Source organism: Amphiprion ocellaris, chromosome 11 (genome assembly GCF_022539595.1).
Source record: "Amphiprion ocellaris isolate individual 3 ecotype Okinawa chromosome 11, ASM2253959v1, whole genome shotgun sequence".
In the NCBI taxonomy this organism is placed as follows: domain Eukaryota; kingdom Metazoa; phylum Chordata; class Actinopteri; family Pomacentridae; genus Amphiprion; species Amphiprion ocellaris.
The window spans coordinates 23,630,835-23,654,152 of NC_072776.1; the positions used below are offsets into that span (position 1 = coordinate 23,630,835).

A 23,318-nucleotide genomic window follows, 5' to 3' on the forward strand; every position below is an offset into this window, starting at 1 on the left:
GTACAAGGATGAAAAGAAAATGAAGAATACAGCATTAATACACTGTAGACAATAACAATACAAAGTGGTTTGTAAATATATAAAAAGTACAAGATGCAGCAGTGCAAAAATTGCTGTGCAAATTTTGTCATGATGTTCTTGTGTTGCAGGTACATGGGCCAGACGTGGCCATCGAACAGGCCGGGGGGGTCTGGCACCGTGTAGTTCCTAGAGCAATGCTGCCAAAAAGCAGTGACTTTTTTGTGACATGACTTCATTGCAGTTGAATCACTAATAGCTTCAGAGTTACAATATGGAGCGCATCAATTTTTTTTTAATTTTTTTTTTTTAAAGAATCTGATTAGTGCATAAGGTAAATTTTTGGCAAGTTTTTAAATAAGGCATAGAATAATGTCATTTTAATGAAATATCACAATTGTAAGGTTAGCTTTGGTTTATTTTCCCAACAGAATGGCACATGGCAGATGAGTAGTTTACGCACCACAAGAAAGTTGTTAATACAGTAAATTATTATTATTATTTTCATTTTATGGATGATAATTTTGCCATTAAAAAAAGAAAACTATTTCAAATCAAATGGCAGGTTATATCAGATGATTAAAAAACTTTATGCTGGTATTTTTGCTGCCTTCTGGTAACTGTCACAGACAATGTACAATTTCTAACCCTATATTTTGTTTTGGTCTTTCTTGCCTTTTTAATTGAATTTTTGTGATTTTCTAATATTTTTCTCATTATCTGTCCAGTCAGTATTTACTGTACTGTATATACATTATAATGCATATACAGCAAATTAACACTTGTATGCAAGATTTCAATTGTGTTGGTTCAGTTTCCTTTTGAGTTAAAAAGTAGAATAATTGGGTTACAGAGTAGAAAAAAATCCAATAAGTAGCAGTTCAAATTTGAATTAATCTCTTCAGGGCTCGAACCAGACTTTGGCTTCTTCTCATTACAGCCTGAAGGCAAACTGCAAATCTGCCTCATATCCATCCATATGAGTCACATTCTATAGTAATGAAGACCTAATTTTTCAGAGTTGGCAAAGAATTAAGTCATTCTGCTGGTGTGCTCTTAACATCGCTGTTTTCTGTCATAAATCCTTCACAAACCTCAACCAGAGATGGCACTAATGATTATTTTCATCACTTTTAGATTATTTTCTTGTTGTTTGATCTAAAAATTGTCTGAAAATGGTCAAAAATGTTGATTAGTGTTTCCGTTAATTGCCTTATTTTGTCCACAATGCAAAAATTCTATTCTATTGTCACAGTGGGTGATAGAAACCGGAAAATACTCACATTTAGGAAGCTGGATTTAGACTTTTTTTAAAACATTTTTTTGTGTTAAATTAATATGCAAAATGAGACCATTTAGCATAAAAAAATTCCAACTCAGAACTCAGCTTCTGGGAGTTTTTTTTTTTCTGATCTCCACCTCTAATAACCATATATCAAATCAAATATTCAAGTTTGAACAAGCTTGATTTGGAGAATTTAGACTTTTTTCAGTCTTAAAAAAAATAATCGATTAGCAAAGTAGATAATGATCAATTTAATAGTTCATAACTAATTAAAAAATGAACTAGTCATTGCAGCTCTTTCACCAACTTTGCCTGTGAGTGTTTGTTCATCACAAAAAAATAAAACTGGTTCTCAACCAGCAGTTTTATGCTCTATTTTCCCACGTGCAATTTTAGTGACAGTAAATAAGAAGAATATACAGTCTGACTGAACCTGAAGTCTCACAGAAGGGATTAAGTTCAGCTTCTGCTTCCTAATAACCATAAATTCCCTTTAAATCTCCTCTACAAGCTGCTTCTGTCTTACTCTTCCTCCCATCGTCTTCTCTCCAGGATCCTGGAGGAGCAGGCCATAAGGGAGTACGTCCTCGCTCTGTTTCGACTTCCTCGTGGTGAGAAACTCTACGAGGTGGCGTCCTGCTCGGTGTGGACGCCTCATGCTCGATGCCATACGGCCGGAAGTCTGTACACCACCGACAGCTACCTGTGCTTCTCAAGCAGAGAGGAAGGAAACTGTATCCTACTCATACCGCTGTCAGAGGTACAGAATCTACTGACGTTACAGCCTCATACCCAATAATTAATACATTTGTGGACACAAAGTCTACAAGAAACAGTGAAGCTGTAGCCTTAGAAAGACTGAAGACCTGCCATTCATTATTGTAAATATTTCATATTCCTTTAACCACCTAACAGAAAATCTACTGATGCATTTAGGTGGTTTTCATCAGGGACAGACCGATTATCAGACTGGCAGATTATCATGGCCGATATTTGGCGTTCATATTTTTATTGACTGATTATTGATAGATTAAATGCTCTTCTTCAGGTCTGATGCAGCCTCCTCTCTCTGTCTGCATGACTCAGCAGAAACTGAACAAGAAACACAAACCAGGAAATTATCTACTCTGACTGTGGCTAAGGCTAAGCTAACAGCTAGAAGGCAGCCACAGATTAACCTGGAAAACAGAGTCTGGAAAACAATAATTATTAAAGCTTCAAGATCTGGACCTTAGTGGACAATAAAAGTGACAGAACAGTGAAAGATTAAGAAAATAGAGAAGAACAGCAGACATAACTGCAGGAGACAAACTGATCAATCGCACATAAACAGAGGAGATAATTTGATCACTCCTATTTCTATTTTGTATATTCAGTTATAGTCACCCTTATTTATGAAGGATTCTCGTTATGAATGACAGGTTCTCTGCTATCACATGCTGCTAAAACTCTACATTTAATGTATATTGGTTCCGAATATCAGTTATCGGTCTTCCATGATTAGGCTATCAATAATAGGGATCGGTATCGACAGTGGATAATAAAATAAAACAACAAAATAGCAGTCAATTGCTCATTTTCCTCACATGAAGAAGCTGTAAGGTCACATCCTGGAATCTGCATTTTAAATGACTTCAAAGAAGATAAATAATGATACACAATAATCCAGGTAAATTTTACTCTACGTGCAGTAAAGTTTTTTTTTGTTCTTTACCAAAAAAAAGCTTATCTTTAAAGTTGAGATGAAACTGGTTCACTTTTACCCAGAATACATCACTGTGGTTAGCAGGTTAACATTAAAGGATCAAATAAAATCTGCAAAAATCAGATTACAGGCAACATGATGCGATAATTTCTGCAGGATCCCAACAAAGTGCAGCTGACAGTTTTATATTTCATAAAAATTATATTATTTACCCTACCTACTTTTACATTAACTGCCACAATATGATCAGTATAAATGTGCATTTTACCCCTTAGCAGAGTTTTGTCTTTATCTTTATTGTGCATTTGCAATTTGTTTAATTGGTTTCTGGACTATGAGAAGTTTGGCACAGAAGAAACGTCTCCCAGAATTCATAAAGAACATCTGAGGAGTTTCTTTTATCATTTTTTATCATTTTGGTCCATATATTTGCCCTTTATGTTCTCTGCATTAGATTAAACTGTTATTATCTATTATTATTTTCAGTAGCAACTAAATTTCGTTGTTCTACTCAACACCCTTGACGTCACTGTTTTCTTTAACTGACGTGTATTTTTTGGAGAGTTCATCAAAGTCTGTGTTTATTCTGCCAGCTGCTGGTTTAAGAGTAACACATAGACTGGTTTCACATGGTTTGTAATGTTTACTCACTGACACATTACCGTGCTGAAGGGGGCATGTTATTTGCTGCAGGAATGCGGGTGAGGGCCAGCTTCTGTCGATTCTTAAAAAAAAAAAGAAATTTAATTATAAGTAACTTGCAGCTCTTTAGAGGAAAAAGAAGTAAGATGCAAACAACCAGATGAACCAGGCCAATAAGTGACACCATTCTAAAATAATCAAAGATTATAAAGTAGCGCATGATAGCAGCTGATCTAGGACGAAGGGGAAGCTCGATTAAACAACCTGGTGAACTCTCCCACTGAGAGAAAATCATAAAGCTGTTTTCTGGAGTTTATTAGAAGATCAGTGTGCAAAATAGGAGAATAAGCAACCTGTATAGCAGAGTCAAGAGAGAATCATAACAGCTGCTGGTCAGTGATAGAAGTTAGTAAGAAGGAAGTTTATCAAGTATTGAAGGCAAAGAAGCCAGATTATAAAGCTCACAGTGATGCTGTCAGAGTCATTGAGTTGGATGTGAAACAAAAGAAGGTGTCGGCTTTTGAGGAACAACATAAGTAGATACAGGACACAAAGGGAATAACGGTGCTGGAAGATATGATACTCACAGTAAAGTAAAGAATACAAGCACAAAGAGGACTTCTTATTGTTCTTCTACAAGTTTTTCACCACTCTTAGCTGTCTTAACAACATCCCTCCATCCATTATCTATACACCTCACTGGGGTCGTGTTGTCGGTGGGGGGCAGCAGTCTATCCCAGCTGACTGAGGGTGAAGGCAGACTGGACACCTTGGACAGGTCACCAGTCAATCACAGGGCTGCATATCGAGACAAACAATCACTCTCAGATTCACAGTTACCAATTAATCTCAGCATGTTTTTGGACTGTGGGAGGAAGTCGGAGTACCTGGAGAAAACCAATGCATGGACAGGGAGAACATGCAAACTCCATGCAAAAGAAGGCCGAGACGCGAACTGCGGATCTTCTAACTGCAAGCTGAAAGCGCTAACCACCAAGGCACTGGCAGCCCTGTGTTAACAACAGAAGAACTCAAAATTGAATCCCACAAAGACTTACCTACGTTTTCTCAATCCATCTTGTGTGACTAGATATTTGTATTTTAAACTACGGTGTGTTGAAAATGAGACACCAGACGCTATAACCTGTCCCAGCCTTCAGTGTCTAAACTAGTGTTTCACTCACAAAAAAACTGACAGTTTGGCTGTGCTTTAAAGCCGATGACAGGTGGAGATTGATTGGCGCTTATGAAATACTTCATCACAAAACTTAAAAAAAAAACTTCTCTGCATTGAACTTAGATTTTTTTTTTCTTAACGTGAGCTCAAAGATGGGACACTTCATGGTGTTTTTATATTTTTGTTTTCATATTTCAGCTCACCCATAATTAGCCTATTTGATCTACTTGTCTAGTATTGCAGATTCTTGCAGAATAAATGTCATGATGAGAAGTAACAGTGAGAATATCAGGCTTATGTCTTTAACAGTTCCAGAGATATTGTTGTTCAAACGGCCTCAAATTTCAATGTATGAAAAAAGTTGGTTGATGGGCATTCTAAAAAAAAATGAACTCAGAAAGTGCTTGATATATCAAGGTAAAATTTACAGATATCTTTATAAATATCCATATTTTGTGCTATAAAAAGTACAGGCAAACCGGACATTATCAAGCAGAATTGACCCTAAAATTTGATAGATATGAGATGGACTGACCCGCGTAGTAGTTTACATATAGAACCAAAGGCAGGCTCATTTACACAAATAAAGAAAAAACACTCCAGGGCTGCAACACAAAATCGGGATAAATCTCTGGTGAATATTAAACTCTTAAAAATATGCAAAAATATCTTTTGTTGTGTTTAATTCCATATACCTCCATATTTCATATTCCAATACCTTTAATTCCAGATATTTATCATCATATGGATGATGAGTTGCAAAAGTGGTTTATTTATTGTCATTTATGTCTAAACAGAAGCTGTGAGAAGACAAATGCAAACATTTAAAGTAAAAATAATGAAACTAAGCCCATATTGACACAGTTTAAAGAGATATGATACAGTTACAGCCAATGCTTTTAAGGTTATTTATGCTAATAAAGTGATCTAAATTCAGTTTTATTCGATTTAAACAATAATTACTGACTGTGGAGCTCAAGTTTTCCTATATAGTTTAATATTAGAGCAGGACTGAGTGTATGCTCCTCTTAATTACAGTGTTTTTCCCTTCCTCTGATTTCAACTTATCAGCAGGAATCTAGTTTTGTTCTCATATCAAACCAATCAGTGACTGTTTTTTTATGCCTGTTTCTGCCGTTTTCTCCTCAGGTGTTGTCCATAGAAAAAGCAGAGACCACCAGCCTCCTTCCCAATCCAGTCATTGTGAGCATTCGGACTAAAAAGGCCTTCCAGCTGATCGAGCTGCAGGACAGAGACGAGCTGGTGGAGAGTCTGAACTCCAGACTTCGATCTATGCAGTGGAAACAGTCTATGTTCCGCAGCAGGAAGGACAGCAAGAGGAGCGTGGTGAGTGTGATGTTAAGCTCATTTGTGGTCTGATAGATAGTTTAATAAAGTCAGAATATGGTGAGAAACTGACTTAAAATCATCAAAATATAAAGCTGACCCGTCACTGAGAGTAAAAGATGAATTGCTGCTGGTTGAGTTTAAAGCACCTTTTAGATATTAATTTCTGTCCGTTAGTCTGATGGCAACTGAACATGTCCACTTCATGTCTGAACAAGTAAACGTGTGACTTTTGTGAAAAAGATATGTTACTAGGTTGGACCTGGTAACATTTCTGTATTATTTTCCATATGGTACAAATCTAAACTGCATGCTGTTGCATTAACAGAATGCGGTTTCCACATTTCAGCACCAATATTGGTTCAAAAATGTGTCACGGAGAACAAAAGACAGTAATGAGCCAAAGTCATCAAACATCCTGAACATCTCACAAGAACAAAATTTTCAGTGTGTCAGATCATAAATATAGCAGACTGTTGGTCATTTAGATAGCTTGATAAGCTTACTAGTATTCTTTTGTTTATTAGTGCATTAGTGTGCATCGCTTAATTACTGTATCCGTCCATTCATTTTTATAGTCATCCTTCTTGATCCTTCTTTTTGGAGAAGACGGTACGAAAAAAGCAAATTAAAAACAAGACTCTTTAGTGTCAAACTGAAAACAGATTTCTAGAAAGTAATCTAGCACCAATTGGTGGCACATATGTTGAAGTAGGTGAGTCACTTTAAAAGAGGTGGTGCAATCATGTTCTATATTTTTAATTAATTGCCATTGCTTTGTAGAATTCTGTTCTGAATTTGACATGAATGAGTCTTTTTTTGGTAAATTCTTGTGTAAAAAGCCAAATGAAATTTACTGATTCTATGCTTTCCAAGGAGGGTGAGTAGTTTTTATATGCACTGTACATGGAAAATATTTCATAACTGTATTTGTCGAATCGAGTGTTCTTGTACCATCCATTTAATTTAAACATGAACTCGATTATGATAAAAAGAGATGTTTTTAATGTTAAAATAATATCGGTGCTCAGTATTCACATTTCTTTACCTCATATTTTCCATAGAGCTCTCCAACACCCTACTACACTTTTTACTATGACACTGGATTCTCTGATGAAGAAGAGATAGAGGAGCAGGTTCTACGTAACACCATCAACAGCGAAGCTCTGATGACGGCTTTCCACCAAAACCAACCAGGAACCAATGGCAAGAAGGTTGGTGGAGTCTCAAGCATACATTTCAAAGATTATTTAATTGATTGAATTAATTTAGAGTCAGCTTAAACCCAAAAATCACCGTTAAAATGAGAAAAAAGATGATAACCAGCAGTAAGATGTAGCTCATGAGCCTGAATCATATTAAAATCAAATGATCTTTGTGTTCTTATATCAGAGTGCTGAGAAGGCGAAGGAGCGGTTGTGGGAGGATCACTTCACTGAGTTTGGTCGTGGCGTCCACATGTTTCGCACCGAGAAGATCCAAAGGTTGGTTGCTATGGGGATACCAGAGTCGCTGCGAGGGGAGCTGTGGATGACACTTTCTGGTGAGAGACTCGAGAAAACTACAATGAATAATGGATAGAACTTAGGTCTTTTGTATGCACAGTATAAGAACCTGTTTTTATGCAGTAATATGACCATAATTGAAGATGCACACTTTTTAGAAATAATTCTATATCACATCTAAACTCCTTACATTTATAATACAGCTTTTCATATTTATATACAGAGCAATAAACGGTATCCACCCTCCTTGGAAGTTTACCCCTTTTATTTCTTTTAAACAGTGAATCATAATCAATTTGTTTTGGCTTTTTTGACAAAAAATTTTATGAAAAAGACTCTTTAATGTCAAAGTGAAAATAGAATTCTACAAAGTAAGGTCAATTAGTGAAAAACACTAAAATACAAATGCTAAATATAAAGGGACCACTGTTCCCTCTAAGCTGCGTGCGCAATTGTGCACTGCTGACACGGTCTCCATGCACAGAAAAAAATCCAACTTAAATTGAAAATAAAATAAACACATAACAGTTCAGTCTGTGCTATTTTTCAATGTGAGCCAGTGAGTGACTGGCTGCTGCAGCCAATGATGCAATTCATATACGTATTTATGCAACTCATCAACGTCATTGACAGGCGTCCTTATGTGCAGCCACCGTTGTTATAGCCAGCAGAGCGGTGTGGCCGATGTGGAGTGAAGACACGCTATTGATGCTAAGTGCTGCTTATGTTCACCCTTTATAATAATGGCAAAACGGACAGGCAGTTGCACATCCCTTCACCAAGTGAAAGTAAAAAAGAAATACGATTCTTTTAAGATGGAATGGCTGTCGGATTTAGGGTTGCCACCCGTCCACACGTCTGTCACACACTCATCCGAACTGTATAATGAACAAAATAAAACACAGGAAATATTAAGGGCAGCCAATTTCATCTTCGTAGGACCTATGTAGCGAGGACCCGATGCGAGGTCCTGTCCGGTCCTATGGTTCTGTTTCTGGTTGCCTGGTTACAGACGCTGCTGCTCCCGCGTGTTTAAAAATGTCTACACCCGAAACTCCAACACGTCCAAAGAAGCAAAAAGGTTTGCAAATGTACAGACGTGAGTGGGAAGACTGGAACCCCTGGCAATGGGAACAAGGCAAACTGTGTTCTCTGTTGCTCATGGATTAGCTGAAGTAAGGCAGCATCAGGAGACCAACATGTGAGAAAAATGAGAACAGAGAGAACCCAACCAGCAGATCACAGTTTATCATCCCCCAATCATCTCCTGAAGTCCATATGGTAAGAGGCATCATTATCTGGTTGTGAATTTACCAGAGGATGCTTATTATCATGCTGATGTGGTCATAGACTCAACACTATTTAGTGACTCAATAAATGCCTTTTTTTTTTTTAAATGCTTTTTAGTTTTTAATAAACATTTATTTAATAGCCTATATGTAATCAATAAATGGCCTTTGACTATCTAAAGAAAAAGTCACTCAGAACTGTGATATGTTAACAGTACTAAATAAATCAATAAATACATGCATACACACAAAAATAAGTTAATACATTAACTGTGTTAAGATAAGATTTAGATTTAGATTTAGATTTAAAAAAATGTCTGTAGAGAATTTCTTTCTACAGTATTCTGCATTCAGTTGTTTATGTTTTTGCAGAATCCAGTATTGCTCACTGGTTGCTCATGACATTTTATTAGTATGGTTTCACAAATGATGCCACTTCTTTTCAGACAGAACCTGTGATAATAAAACACTACAAAATTCTTAGTTTCATGTTAATAAAGCACTTAAAGCTTTAGGTATGGCTAAATGCTTTTTTCAAAATTAAATATATCACTCCTTAGGTGGTAGTGGCCCCAAGTTCGGTAAAGTTGAAAAGATATTCACAGATTCAGACTTCCAGCATCAATAACTCATTAGATATAGGTTGTCAAATCATAAACGATGCCTCTTTCCCATCGTTGCAAGGCAGACAATGTGCTACAAGCCCAGTTTTATCAAAAGTAGCTGTCTTTCAAAATGCAGAAATAACATTGGTGTCTATGGAGTGAACAGGGTCCGTCTGCAATTTGCAAAACCGCTGCAACAGTAAAGAGAGACAAATATTCAATAACTTCACTCTTATACATTGTAGTGTCACTAAAATCACTGCAGCCTTCAACTGGCTCCTGTTGACAAAGTGTTTTAACAGAAATGTAAATGCTGTAATTTGATTCTTTTAATAAACAATGTAACTTGAATGGATGTGATGCTGGTGTGACCACAGTGAACACGTCTGATGTTGCTCACAGTGGTCCAAGGGACGCTCAGGGAGTTTGTGTGTTTGCTCAGACTCATGAAAAATTACAGGGAACATTGAAAGGGACTCACCTAAGTGCAGACAATTGGTGCTAAATGCCACACAGTTAGCAAAATGGAGATCATCTGAGGTCAGGGAATATGTCTCAGTGATTGTATTATGAAGACATCTGTATCTGGAAGGTCCAGTCATTGGTGAATCACTACTCCTGGATATGACTACAGGATGTCCTTGTCTGTGAAATTCAAAAATATGTAGATGAGCAAATCAAGTACAGGCGTGTTTATGTGTTTGAATGCCGTTCGGGCTTCAGATCCTCGTCTCTCCATCTGCTGAGCCTCCTACACCGAGACCTTTTCAGTCAGAACTGGTTGCTGCCGGGTTTTATTTTGGTCGGATCCGCTGCTCAGTCTCACTTCCTGCATCGACTGTCTGCCATGAAGCAGAACCAGGTTGTTGGAAGTAAAACTAAAACTGACTGAAAGTACCTGCAGTGCTTCAATAAAAACTAGTTCAAAGCTGTAGAGCAATACTTCTTCACACTTAGACAAAGGAAATGATGAATTATGTTTCTCACATTGTCTTCATATAATCATGTATTAGCTACTGTCCTCATTATATTCACCCTTTTCTCCTTTACTTTTCTTCTGCTGCTCATATTTTTAAGAGGGAACATTGACATGGTATAAAACTGGAGCGTCAGGATTTCTAATAGACGATGATCTCATCTCCACATGGAAAAAAACGATCAGCAAAGAGCAGAATAATAAACAACACACTGGCTGGATTTTCCCACATGTGAGAGCAGTCATCTCCCTCAGGGCCGATCATGTGTGTCACTCTACTTATGAATTAGTTGATGACGTCCTGATGGTGGCTTGTTGCAAACATCAGAGCTTCTTCTTGGGGTTTTGTCACTATAGAGGAGGCGGTTTATGTTGGTTACAGCATTTTTTAATTCTAGATTCATGTCCGTCTGGCCTCTTATTGGATCTGATATTCAGCATTTTTCTGAAATGAATCTTGGACAGAATAAAAAATATAATAACAATGTGTTGTTTTATTTGATGCAGCCTCCTCTCTCTATGTGGAGACATTAGTTTGTGGTTTTTAGTAATAATAATAATAATAATAATAATAATAATAATAATAATAATAATAATAATAATAATAATACATTTTATTTGAAGAGCCTTTCAAGGAACCCAAGGACACTTTACAGAGGAATACAAATCAATGACAATAATTAAAAACTATACAATAAAAAACATTAATAACAAGAATAAAACAATGAACAACAGAGAGGTGTGACACAGCGGGGTTAGGGTGTGAGGGAGTATGCAGTCCTGAACAGGTGAGTTTTGATTTTGAAAATCTGGAGGGTGTCACAGTTTCTGATGTCCGGGGAAAGTGAGTTCCAGAGCTGGGGAGCAGAGCGGCTGAAGGCTCTGCTCCCCATGGTGCTGAGATGGGCAGAGGGGACAGTGAGGTGGATGGAGGAGGAGGATCTGAGGGAACGGGATGGAGTGTTGACAGAGATGAGGTCAGAGAGGTATGGAGGAACGAGATGATGGATGGACTTGAAGGTGAACAGAAGGATTTTGAATTTAATTATTTGCTTGACTGGGAGCCAGTGTAGTTCTTGTAGGATGGGGGTGATGCGGTAATAGGAGGGGGTTTTGGTTATGATACGGGCGGCAGAGTTGTGAACGAGCTGAAGTTTATGGAGGGACTTATGAGGGAGGCCGAACAGAAGGGAGCTAGAGTAATCCAGGCGTGAGGTGACGAGGCTGTGCACAAGGATGGAGGTGGTGTGGGGAGTGAGGGAGGGGTGCAGACGGTTGATATTACGTAGATAGAAGTAAGTGGACCAGGTGATGTTATTGATGTGTGAATGAAATGATAGTGTGCTATCGATGATGACACCCAGACTCTTTACCTGAGGGGAGGGGGAGACTGAGGAGCTGTCAATGGTGAGAGAGAAACTGTCCATTTTAGATAGGGTGGATTTGAGGAGGAATTCTGTTTTATTGGGGTTTAATTTTAGGAAGTTAGAAGTGAACCAGGAATTGATTTCAGAGAGACATGCGGTAAGGGAGGGAGGAGGAAATGTAGAGTTTGGTTTTCAGGAAAGGTAGAGCTGGGTGTCATCCGCAAAGCAGTGCAAGTGAATGTTAAATTTACGGAAAATATGGCCAAGGGGGAGGAGGTATATAATAAAGAGGAGGGGCCCCAGGACAGAGCCCTGGGGCACACCTGAGGTGACTGAGGAGGGATCGGATGTGAAGGACTTGAGTTGTATAAAGTGAGAGCGGTCTTTGAGAGATATATATATATATACACTGCTCAAAAAAATTAAAGGAATACTTTTTAATCTAAGTATTGCATCAAGTCAGTCAAACATGTGGGATACTGCTCTGGTCAAGTAAGTAACAGAGGTGGTTTTTAGTCCGTTTCAGCTGCTTTGGTGTTCATGAAATTAACAACAGGTGCACTAGAGGGGTAACAATGAGACAACCCCCAAATGAGGAATGAGTTTACAGGTGAAGGACACTGACATTTTTTCCCTCCTAATGTTTTCTGACTGTTTTTCACTAGTTTTGCAGTTGGCTAGGGTCAGCGTCACTTCTGGTAGCATGAGACGATACCTGGACCCTATAGAGGTTGCACAGGCAGTCCAACTCCTCCGGGATGGCACATCAATGCATGCCATTGCCAGAAGGTTTGCTGTGTCTCCCAGCACAGTCTCAAGAGCATGAAGGAGATTCCAGGTGACAGGCAGTTCGTCTGGGAGAGCTCGACAGGACCGTAGAAGGTCCTCAACCCATCAGCAGGACAGGTATCTGCTCCTTTGTGCAAGGAGGAACAGGATGAGCTCTGCAATAGCTCTAGAAAATGACCTCCGGCAGACCACTGGTGTGAGTGTCTCTGACCAAACAATCAGAAAGAGATGTAAAGAGGGTGGTCTGAGGACCCGACTTCCTCTAGTGGGCCCTGTGCTCGCTGACTGGCACCGTGAAGCTCGGTTGGCATTTGCCATAGAACACAGAAATTGGCAGGTCCACCACTGGCGCTCTGTGCTTTTCACAGATGAGAGCAGGTTCACCCTGAGCACATGTGACAGACATGAAAGGGTCTGGAGAAGCCGTGGAGAACGTTCTGCTGCCTGTAACATAGTTTAGCATGACCGGGTTGGTGGTGGGTCAGTGATGGTCTGGGGAGGCACGTCCATGGAGGAACATACAGACTTCTACAGGCTAGACAACAGCACTCTGACTGCCATTAGGTATCGGGATGAAATCCTTGGACCCACTGTCAGACCCTACGCTGGTGCAGTGGTCCTGGATTCCTTCTGGTGCACGACAATGCCCAGCCTTATGTGGTAAGAGAATTCATACAGTCCCTGGAGGATGAAGGAATTGATACCATTGACTGGCCTCAATACTCACCTGACCTAATTCCAATAGAACACCTTTGGAACATTATGTTTCGGTCCATTCAACACCACCAGGTTGCTCCTCAGACTGTCCAGGAGCTCAGTGATGCCCTGGTCCAGTTCTGGGAGGAGATACCTCAGGACACCATCCATCGTCTCATTCGGAGCTTGTCCCGACATCGTCAGGCTGCATACAAGCACATGGAGGCCATACAAGCTACTGAGTACCATTTTGAGTTGCTGTCAAGGAATTTCAGCAAGATGGACCAGCCTGCCTCATCAGTTCTTCACTTTGAGTTTTGGGGTCTTTTGAATTTAGCCCACCTATGGGTTGATAATTTTCATTTCCATCAAACAATGTGGCATCTTTTCATTCCTAACACAATATCCAGTCCATATCAATGTAAATATCCAGTTTGTTTTTTCCTCGAATTGAAATATGGTGTGTTTTCAAAGTGTTCCTTTCATTTTTTTGAGCAGTGTATATATATATATATATATATATATATATATATATATATAAATAAAAATATAAAATATCCCGCCCACAGTGCTATCTAATTGGTCGCACATCATGAGCAGTAGCCAATCAACACTGGAGGATAAATTGACAACAAAAAAAGTATTTTAATGAAATTTAGTGTCAGAAATTGTGTAATTCTACATCTTGATACCACAATTAACATTCTAGGACTACAAACATTTGTTATTGGTCTCCAAGATTATTGATAATTGCTGTCTAGACTGGAAAAAAATTATCGGTCGAGTCCTAACTTAAATGTGTTAATTTATTCAAAATCATCAGTCCCTCATTTGAATCATGGATCAGCTTTTTTTTGTAAGCAGGGAGCAATCAAGGATTATCCCATCCCATCCCATCCCATCCCATCCCATCCCATCCCATCATAGCTCTCTGTAGAAGTCAACTGGACATCTTTTCTGTAAGTAGGAAACAGTCTCTGCCTAGTCATGTGTTCAACTGTTTTTTGACAACTGATGTGGCAAGTTGCTGTAGTAGTTTGCCAGATCTGTCAGTATATGTTTGTGGTGTATTAAGGAGCACGTTTGAGTCTAATTATCTAGATGAATGACAAAAAAACATAAGCCAACTAAGTGTTTAATGGCAAGTTAAACAGTTGGGGGACACAGACTTTTTTCCTTTCTTTCTTAACCAGTTTGTCGAGTCTCTTCCTGTCTGCAGCTGTGATGCTGCTGCTCCAGCAGACAACTCCATTCAGGATGGCTGATGCCACCACAGAATCTTAAAGGGTCCTCAGAAGTGCTCCCTGCACCCCGAAGGACCTCAGTTTTCTGAGCAGGTGGAGCCTGTTCTGTCCCTTCATACAGAGTGTGTGTTGGTGTTAGCAGTCCAATCCAGTTTATTGTTTGTAGGTGACCACCCAGGCACCTGTAAGAGCCCACAATCTCAATGTCCATTCCCTGGATGTTCACTCGTAAAGGAGAAGTGTGTCTGTTCCTGCTAAAATTCACCTCCACCACCAGTTCCTTGGTTTTCACCGTGTTGATCAGGAGGCAGTTCAGCAAGCACCAGTCCACGAAGTCCCAGTTGAGTTCTCTATACTCCTCCTTATCTCTGTCCGTGATGAGTCGTGAAGGAACTTCTGAAGATGGCAGTTTGTGGTGTGATGGGAAAAGTCTGTAGTGTAGAGGGTGAAAAGAAAGAGGGCCAGGACAGTCCACTATGGGGCACCCGTACTGCAGACCACAGTGTCAGACACACAGTCCCTGCCCTCACAAACTGTGGCCGGTTGGTGAGGTAATCCAACAGCCACATTGTGAGGTGGGAGTCCAATCCTGTCTGCTCCAACTTCTCACTCAGAAGTACAGGCTTGATGGTGCCTGTTGCAGACTATAATCTGGATTGTGTTTTAGGATACAAAGTGAAATAAGCTGTAGATCATCTTATTTTTTAAATTTATTTTAAAAAATCTTTTTGTATGGTTTTTATCTGTTTTGCTGTATATGTTTTTTCCTGTCGTGACCTTGGGTGTCAAGAACAGTGCTTACAAATAAAATGTATTGTTATTATCATTATTATTATGTTTGAATGAACTTTGAGCATAACTGTGTTGAGAATTTGGTTGTTTTACCCTCCTAGACAGCCTGTGGTTCCTCTCTTTTATGCTAGTTCAGTGTTAAAATCAACTTTTAAAAAGCTTAAAAATGCTAAATAAGACATCTTTTCTTCAGTTTTCCCTCTACCTGTGCCACGATGAAGCAAAGGGGATGAGAGCATGGACTGTTTTGATTGTGTAATAAGTGGATAACTGCTAATTTAAAATACCTCCACCTGTGTTTTGTGCAGATGCATCCTCAGAGCTGGAGTCCCATCAGGGCTACTACACTGGCCTGGTGCAGAAATCGATGGGCCACAGCAGTCTGACAACAGAGGAGATAGAGAGGGACCTTCACCGCTCGCTACCGGACCATCCGGCCTTCCAGAACCCGACCGGCATCGCTGCACTCAGACGTGTCCTCACGGCCTACGCTCACCGCAACCCAAAGATCGGATACTGTCAGGTAAAAGATTTTGTAAATAATACAGCAGCAGTAGAAATACAAGCAGTAGAAGTTTTAGCAGCAGCTGCACTGGTCGTGGAGGATTAAGATAAGATAAACTTTATTGATTCCGAAGAAAGTTCTTGTGCCAGATATTGCTCAGAAAAAATAGAGGACTGGTAAGAGTGGTCACATAAGTAGACCTAGTAGCAGTAGTACTACTAGTAGTCAATAGTTGTAATGGTAGAAGTTAGCTCCTGTTACTATATTGTAGGTTGCACAATAACATTTTTAATAACTCAAACATCTTCAAATTAAAGGAGTCATTAAATGTAAATGTTAAAAGCAAAAGGACATAAATAATAGTGGAAGAAGATCCTTTACTTGAGTGAAAGTACCAATATAGTCATGTAAAAATACTCCATTACCAGTAAAACTCCTGCATGAAACATCCTACTTAAGTAAAAGTATGAGCAGCAAATTGCAATTAAAGTGTTAAATGTTTTAAATATTACATTTTACATTATTAAGAGTGAAGCAAAAGTGTGTCAGCAGCATGTTAATGTTGTAGCTGCTGCAGATGGAGTTAGTTTAAATTAAATAATCCTATAATTTGATAAATCTAAGGGGTTTTCAGATAATAAATTGAAGGAAAAAAGACAAAAAAGTTGAGTTTAGATTAACAAATCTGTTTGCACAAATGTGTTCTTTCATTGTTGATTTCTGCTGAGATGTTGAATCATTGCAATATTTATTGAAACTAATTTTAAAAATCATTATTTGACATCTGGAATGTGAGTCCAGCTACACCCTGCTTTTTGTAAGAAGCCAAAAATTTTGGAAAACAGGTTTAACTTTAACATTGTGTTGTATTTTAAATACTTTTATATTATATATTATCCATTGTGCAAAATTTTCATCCTAAACATAACTAAAGCTGTCAGATAAATACAGTGGCATAGAAAACACAATATTCTGAAATGTAGTGGAGTGGAAGTAGGAAGTAGTATAAAATGGAAATACTCAAGTAAAGTACCCCAAAGTTGCACTTCAGTACAGTACTAGAGTAGATAAAGTAGATAAAGAGTAGTAGTAAACTATTTATTGGCAAATTTGATTATCTTCATTTGGTGCATCATTCAAATATCAATCAATCAAACCTTAATTAGTCATTGCACACTTTCATATACAACGACATTTCATTTGAGCTGCCCTGCCAATGACAGCTCCGGCTGCTGCGCAGTGCTGCGTGCACCTTTCTTGAGGAAAAAAGAAAAAGACATGTAGGGATCTGGGTAGGGATTGCAGAGGGTAAATGAAAAAAAAGGCTCGTTGTACCAAATGAAACCTCCAATGTTGGGAAATTCAATTTGAGAAGGAACCTAAAAAAAACACAAACCCGCAACAGGCAAAGCATGACGTCAGACAAGGATAGTTGGGATAAGGATATGGGGTGGTGGAGGGGGGAGCACAGCACAGTTAGCCGGTTCCTGTGCAGCAATTTCTGCGCACGGATTCCTGGCTCCTGTGTATAGTGAGGGAAGCTTGTGGAGGCAGGGGGGAGGGTGGTATGGACATGTGTGTGTAAATGTTTAGCTCAGTCCTCAGTTCAATGAGTCCGAATGTTTGTGTATGCGTGTAGCACATCTTCTTCCGTCTCAGACCTCCGGTGTCTCAGTTCGCGAGGGTGGGAGCGTGATAACACAGAAAGGTTGCTATGGAGACGTCCTCGGTTGGCCCGGTCCAAAAGTCAACAGGTGTCCTTGGGAAAGTGGGGGGGGTTAGGAGAGCTATCTCTTGGCCATGAAACTTCCAGAGGAGTTTGTTATTGTTCCAGGGGTGCCAGAATGTAATCAGTTATTCTCATGTTTGGGCGGGAGAGAAGCAATTTCACCTTCCCCCTACTGCTCTCAACAATTTTAGACCCCAGCTGTAGCGATTCTCACCCTGATGGCTTCCAATCTGCGACTCGCATCAACAGTCACACCAAGCAAATTGTTCATCTTACGATTGAGTTCGTCATACCGAGCATCGGCAGCCGTGATCCAATCGTTTGCATAGACCAGCAGAGTTTGGACGTCGTTTCTGTCTGCGGTCTTCCTGATTTTCCAGAAGCTCAGGCCAGTGAACAAGCCAATTATCAGCAGGCCTGTCATCATAAATCCGAATATATAAATATCTTCCACATCCTCCACGGATAGGGGTGCCAGGCACATGATCCCCTTCCATTTCCCCCAGGCGTCAATCACGTAACCAGAGGCAAAACTCCCATCCGGGCAGGTAGGCTCCCCTAGGCCTGTGCTCTTTGTGGCAACAAGCTTGTCAATTGCGTTGAGAGACCAGTTAATCAATTCCATGATCGGTGTTTCGAAGGTCCAGTGCCAAACGATCGCTCTAAGTCAGACAGACGAGACGAAGACGAAGAAATGCAGCAAGCAGAAGACATGAGGGTGTGGGGGAGAACAGAGATATCTACGGAGCGAGGAAAAGTGCAACTGCCTCCTACGAGAGCTGAGAGCAGTTAACCCATTTATAATTAATCACTTTAAAAATCTGCTCCAGGCTTCACAGAATCACCTCCACACTGTTCATCATGTCTTAAAGCAGTGACAGTGTATCTATAACACATTTCTGTACTGTAGCTTCTGATCTTAATGTGATTTTCACACCTTCCTCTGTTCAGTCTATGAACATCCTGGCATCGGTGCTGCTACTTTACGCCAAAGAAGAAGAAGCGTTCTGGCTGCTGGTGGCTGTCTGTGAGAGGATGCTGCCCGACTACTTCAACCGCAGGGTCATAGGTGAGAAGAAGCAATGACACACTTTACAGCCTCACAGGTTGCTCATGTGTCGGTGTTTTATCGTCTAAACTGCAACTAAAACAACCCCAAAGGCTTGTTTCTGGCTTCTGAAATAAGGTCTTATTTCCTGTGTTTGTTTGGCTGTTTATATTGGATGTACAAGGTGCATTTGAAACGATTTCCTCTTCCTTGTAATGTCCAGATGTTTACAGGCGTCTTTGCGATGATTGTCTTCTGAGAATCTGTATGTGCTGCATAGATTTTTCTTAGTATTCACAATTTCCTCATCCTAAACACAACAGAGACCAAAACAACAATAAATGTCTCCTGTCAATAGCCTGTTTATGTCCAGTAGAGTTAATGCATTCTGGATTATATAATACTTCTACAGCCCGACATGTAAACATCACAGTGTCACTGCTTGAATTTGTCCTATATTTGTTGATGATATTAAAATGATAAAATTACATCAACATTTCCTGTTTTGCAGCTGTTCAGCAAAGATAAACAATCACGTATTATAATAATCCTCATGTAGGTTAAGAGCAGCACTCAGACTGAATCTTTTGCTGCCATCTAGTGGGCAGAAACAAAAAAATCCAGCGAGTCAAAAGAGAAGAAACCCAAGCACTGTCTGGATGATCCTGTCACAGTTTTACTCACTGTGAGCTAATTTTTTACTGCAGTATAAAGTCTTAAACCTTGATGGAAACAGCACAAACCTGGCTAGAAGTAGATAGAAATAAAACTTTTCTTTTGTGCACGATCAGGGGTGTCAAACATATGGCCCGTGGGCTAAAAGCGGTCAAATCTGGCCTGTGGGACTTTGCAAAGTTTAAAATGACAGAGAAGACATTAACTTCAAATTGTACATTCATAAAATTTTAACTTTAAAATAATTTTTAGATCTTGACAAGTTGTCGTGCCTTTTGAATTATTAAATTTAATTAATATTTAACACTTTAACATTTCTACATTCTTTACATAGGGCATTTTGCATTTCATATTTTTCTTATTGTTTATTTTTATTTACTGCACATTTTTGCTTATTTATTTGCACTTATGGTGGTGGGAACTGTACTCTTTCTGCTGTAATAACCAAATTTACCCTTGGGGATTCCATCCATTCATCCACTTTCTATACTGCTTAATCCTCATTAGGTCATTTGTGTAAAACAAATGTGCTCATCTGCAAACTGTCAGAGCAAAACAATAAAGTACCAAAAAATGTCAGATGAAGAATCATGTTGGATCAGATTTAAACAAACAAAAAAAAGTTTCTTGTTTGTTGATTATCATAAACAATTTTAGGCTGAATTTATTCTTGTATGACTGCTTATGTTTGTAATATTGAAAATGTCACTTTTTTTAAAACTGAAAAACTCTTCTGCAGTACAGAAAGCATCAGTTTGGTATCACATTAAGACACTGAGTCACCTCTCCATGCTTTGAAACCTGTTTAACTCCATGTTTTCCTGCTGCAGGAGCTCAGGTGGATCAGTCGGTGTTTGAGGAGCTGATCAGGGAACGTTTACCGGAGTTGGCCGAACAGGTTCCAGACCTCTCGGCTCTCTCCTCCGTCTCCCTCTCGTGGTTCCTCACCCTCTTCCTCAGCGTCCTGCCCTTCCAGAGCGCTGTCTGCGTGGTTGACTGCTTCTTCTTTCACGGAATCAAAGCCATCTTCCAGCTGGGTTTGGCCGTTCTGGACGCCAACGCTGCTCAGCTCTCAGCCAGCACAGACGATGGACAGGCACTGATGATTCTCACAAGGTAGATTTGTGTATTTGTGAAAGACAGCATTTAAAAAAAAAAAAAATAAATTGAAATCAGGCTCAGTCAGTAATTAAGCACACATAACACAAGATCTTAAGCAAAAATTCTGCATGCAGATTATTTACATGAGTTTGTTTGCTTGCATGTGTATCAGCTATGTAGAAAACGGCTGTAGCCATGAGTTTACAATTAGTTTTTTTGTCCCTAAGTTTTGTGTTGTTTGCTCAGACTGACACAGATGGACTCTCCTATTGATTTATTGTAACAGCCGCTCCCAGACTGCACTTAACATTGTTTCCAATGAGAACTCTTGAGCAAAGTCTGTGCCAAAATTATTCTTACATTATAAATGATTCAATTAGGGCTATGGTGATTTCCAGCTAATCTGTTAATTGATTTGTAGAACGCTACCTGCCAGAGCTCCAGCTGAACTATTTGGGATAAAGAAACACACTTTTAACACTTGACTGTCATAAATGATAGATGATAGTCAGAAGCATTATCAATTATGAATCGATTAATTATTAACTTGAATAAAGTGGAACAGACATTATTCCAAGTTTTTTCTTTTTTTAGCCAGCATCAGTTTTGATGAGCCTGTGATGCCAAAATTGGTGTTAAATTGGTGCCAAATTCATGAATGGAATTTTCATATATATTTAAGATTTATAAATGGAATGAATTTTGTTACCTTTTTATTAGCGAGTGGTTAAAAATTACATATCTGATATGCATGAGATGAGAGAATGTGAACCATCTGCTCTCTACTTTGCAGTTTCCTGGATCAGGTTGGAGGTGAGGATTCGTCTTCTGTCCCGTCCTGTCCGCCTACTGCAGATGAAAGCAGCTGCAGTGATGCCGATGTTCCAGCTGTGAGACACGCAAACATCACCGACCTCATCAATGAGTCCTATGAGGTAAGAGACTCACAAATACGATACAGCCTTAAAGTCATAGTTTTCACATTTATTACGGCAAAGCATTTACTCATTTTTAAAGCATTCTTAGATTCCTGTTATTCTAGACATGAAGAAACATGTTTGGTATAAATTGCTGCAAAAGTACAACTGCACATCTTTTTTTTTTTGTTTTACATTTGTTTGATTTGAAAGGAAATGCAAAACTGACCACTGCCACTGAAATTATGAATCATGTCGCTGTAGTTTTGTTGTTGCTGTTGTTTGTTTGTTTTGAGCCCTATTTGCTGGTGTCTTAAGCAGATGATGTTCAGTCAGATTGAAGTCCCTGTGGGAAGCCAATTATGAATATGACTTTTAGCTTGACTGTTGTTGCATGTTTGAGGCTGCAGCTGTATTTTCCAATACTACGCTTCTTTCTTCCAAATTTTTCACTTACTGCAGCTTTAATTTCAAGGATTCAAGGATTCAAAGTTATTTATTGTCATACCAGCGCATGTATTCATATGAGGTGGCATGAAATTCGTACTAGTAGGTCCTGGTTGTCAAATAAATGAATGAATGAATGAATAAATGAATGAACGAATGAATGAATGAATGAATGAATGAATGAAAGTAAGGGAAATAATAAGGCAACATAAACAACATATACAAGTGTGTACCACTGGTACATAGATGAATAGGCATATGTGCAAAAACTGTACTATGAGGTAGTGTCCATTTGGCCAAGAGGCCTGTATTGCAAATGTAAAAAAAAAAGTGTCTATAGTCTATAATTTCCATCAAGTCTTTATAATACATGGACCACATGTTGCTTTTGCCTTCAGTTTCATAATATTCCTTGTTATTTGTGTTTTTCTATGTCAGAAATTCGGAGATCTGACAGTGCGGCAGATCGAGAGGCTTCGCTGTCGACACAGAATCCGAGTACTGCAGGCCCATGAAGACACCACTAAAGAAAATGCTGTGAGCAGACAAAGAATATAAACATATTTAAAGCTGTTTTAAATAATATTTACCTATATTTCATTCCATATTCTCATTTGTGTCATTTGTATGTGCAGTTAAGGCTGGTGACTCCAGATGTTTCCATCTCTCCAGAGAATCTAGCTCATGTCTATGATCTCTTCAAGGTATCTCGAAATTATCGTCCTTGTTTTCAGAGAAGTTGATGTGTGAAAAGAATATTTAATAACCTTTCTGCCCATCTTTTTCTTTTCCTTCCTCTCTCACCAGACGGAGCACTTCATCAGTCTGTATTGGGGCGACAGCAGCTCTGCAGCAGCAGCCGAGGCAGCAGCTTGGCGTTACGGAGACTCTGGTCGCTCCTACGTGGAGCGTCAGTATCGGCTGGACCGACCCCAGTTTAAAAGCCTTTACGGGCTGCTGGTCCCGTGGCCTGGAGGCTCAAACCAGCACACCGATACTCTGGCCAACCGAACCTTCACCCTGCTGGACCAGGACCGAGACAACCTGGTCACCTTTAGAGAGTTTGCCAGCTGGCTGGGTAGGTGGAGGCAGGACAGAATGGTAGACTGTTTATTTTTTTAAAAAGCCAGTGTTTAAAGCTGCAAATGTGTCTATAAAAACCCTAAGAAGAGCCGAGGACTTACTCTGTCACCTTGTTGTTTCAGACACTTTGTACTGTGAAGAGCTGAATGAGAAAATTCGGCTGCTGTATCGGCTTCATATCCCTCCCGGTTAGTCATCCTTTCAACACAATGACAGGGATTTTGAAGTTGCAGTCAGACCAGGAACTGATTGTTTAACTGTGTTTCTGCAGCTTTGACTGAAAGTGAGGACGACCCCTCTCTGATGAAAAGCCCCCTGCTATCCACAAACAGACCACTTTATGTTAATCTGTCCTCTGGTTGGTGCAAACACACTG

The 23,318-nt window shown here is 39.4% G+C and overlaps 1 protein-coding gene across 2 annotated transcripts in view; it reads left to right on the forward strand.

The window, feature by feature from the left end:
- LOC111564344 (TBC1 domain family member 8) overlaps window positions 1-23,318 on the forward strand; it is a 43,109-nt gene that overhangs the window by 16,168 nt on the left and 3,623 nt on the right. For both annotated transcript variants that reach the window (XM_023263852.3, XM_023263860.3), the window contains 13 exons: window positions 1,856-2,063; window positions 5,977-6,174; window positions 7,239-7,388; window positions 7,567-7,717; window positions 15,746-15,960; window positions 18,623-18,740; window positions 20,225-20,510; window positions 21,289-21,430; window positions 22,298-22,396; window positions 22,495-22,563; window positions 22,667-22,937; window positions 23,065-23,130; window positions 23,214-23,300. In XM_023263852.3, coding sequence (XP_023119620.2) covers window positions 1,856-2,063; window positions 5,977-6,174; window positions 7,239-7,388; window positions 7,567-7,717; window positions 15,746-15,960; window positions 18,623-18,740; window positions 20,225-20,510; window positions 21,289-21,430; window positions 22,298-22,396; window positions 22,495-22,563; window positions 22,667-22,937; window positions 23,065-23,130; window positions 23,214-23,300 — 2,060 coding nt within the window. The remainder of the gene's footprint in view (window positions 1-1,855; window positions 2,064-5,976; window positions 6,175-7,238; window positions 7,389-7,566; window positions 7,718-15,745; window positions 15,961-18,622; window positions 18,741-20,224; window positions 20,511-21,288; window positions 21,431-22,297; window positions 22,397-22,494; window positions 22,564-22,666; window positions 22,938-23,064; window positions 23,131-23,213; window positions 23,301-23,318) is intronic.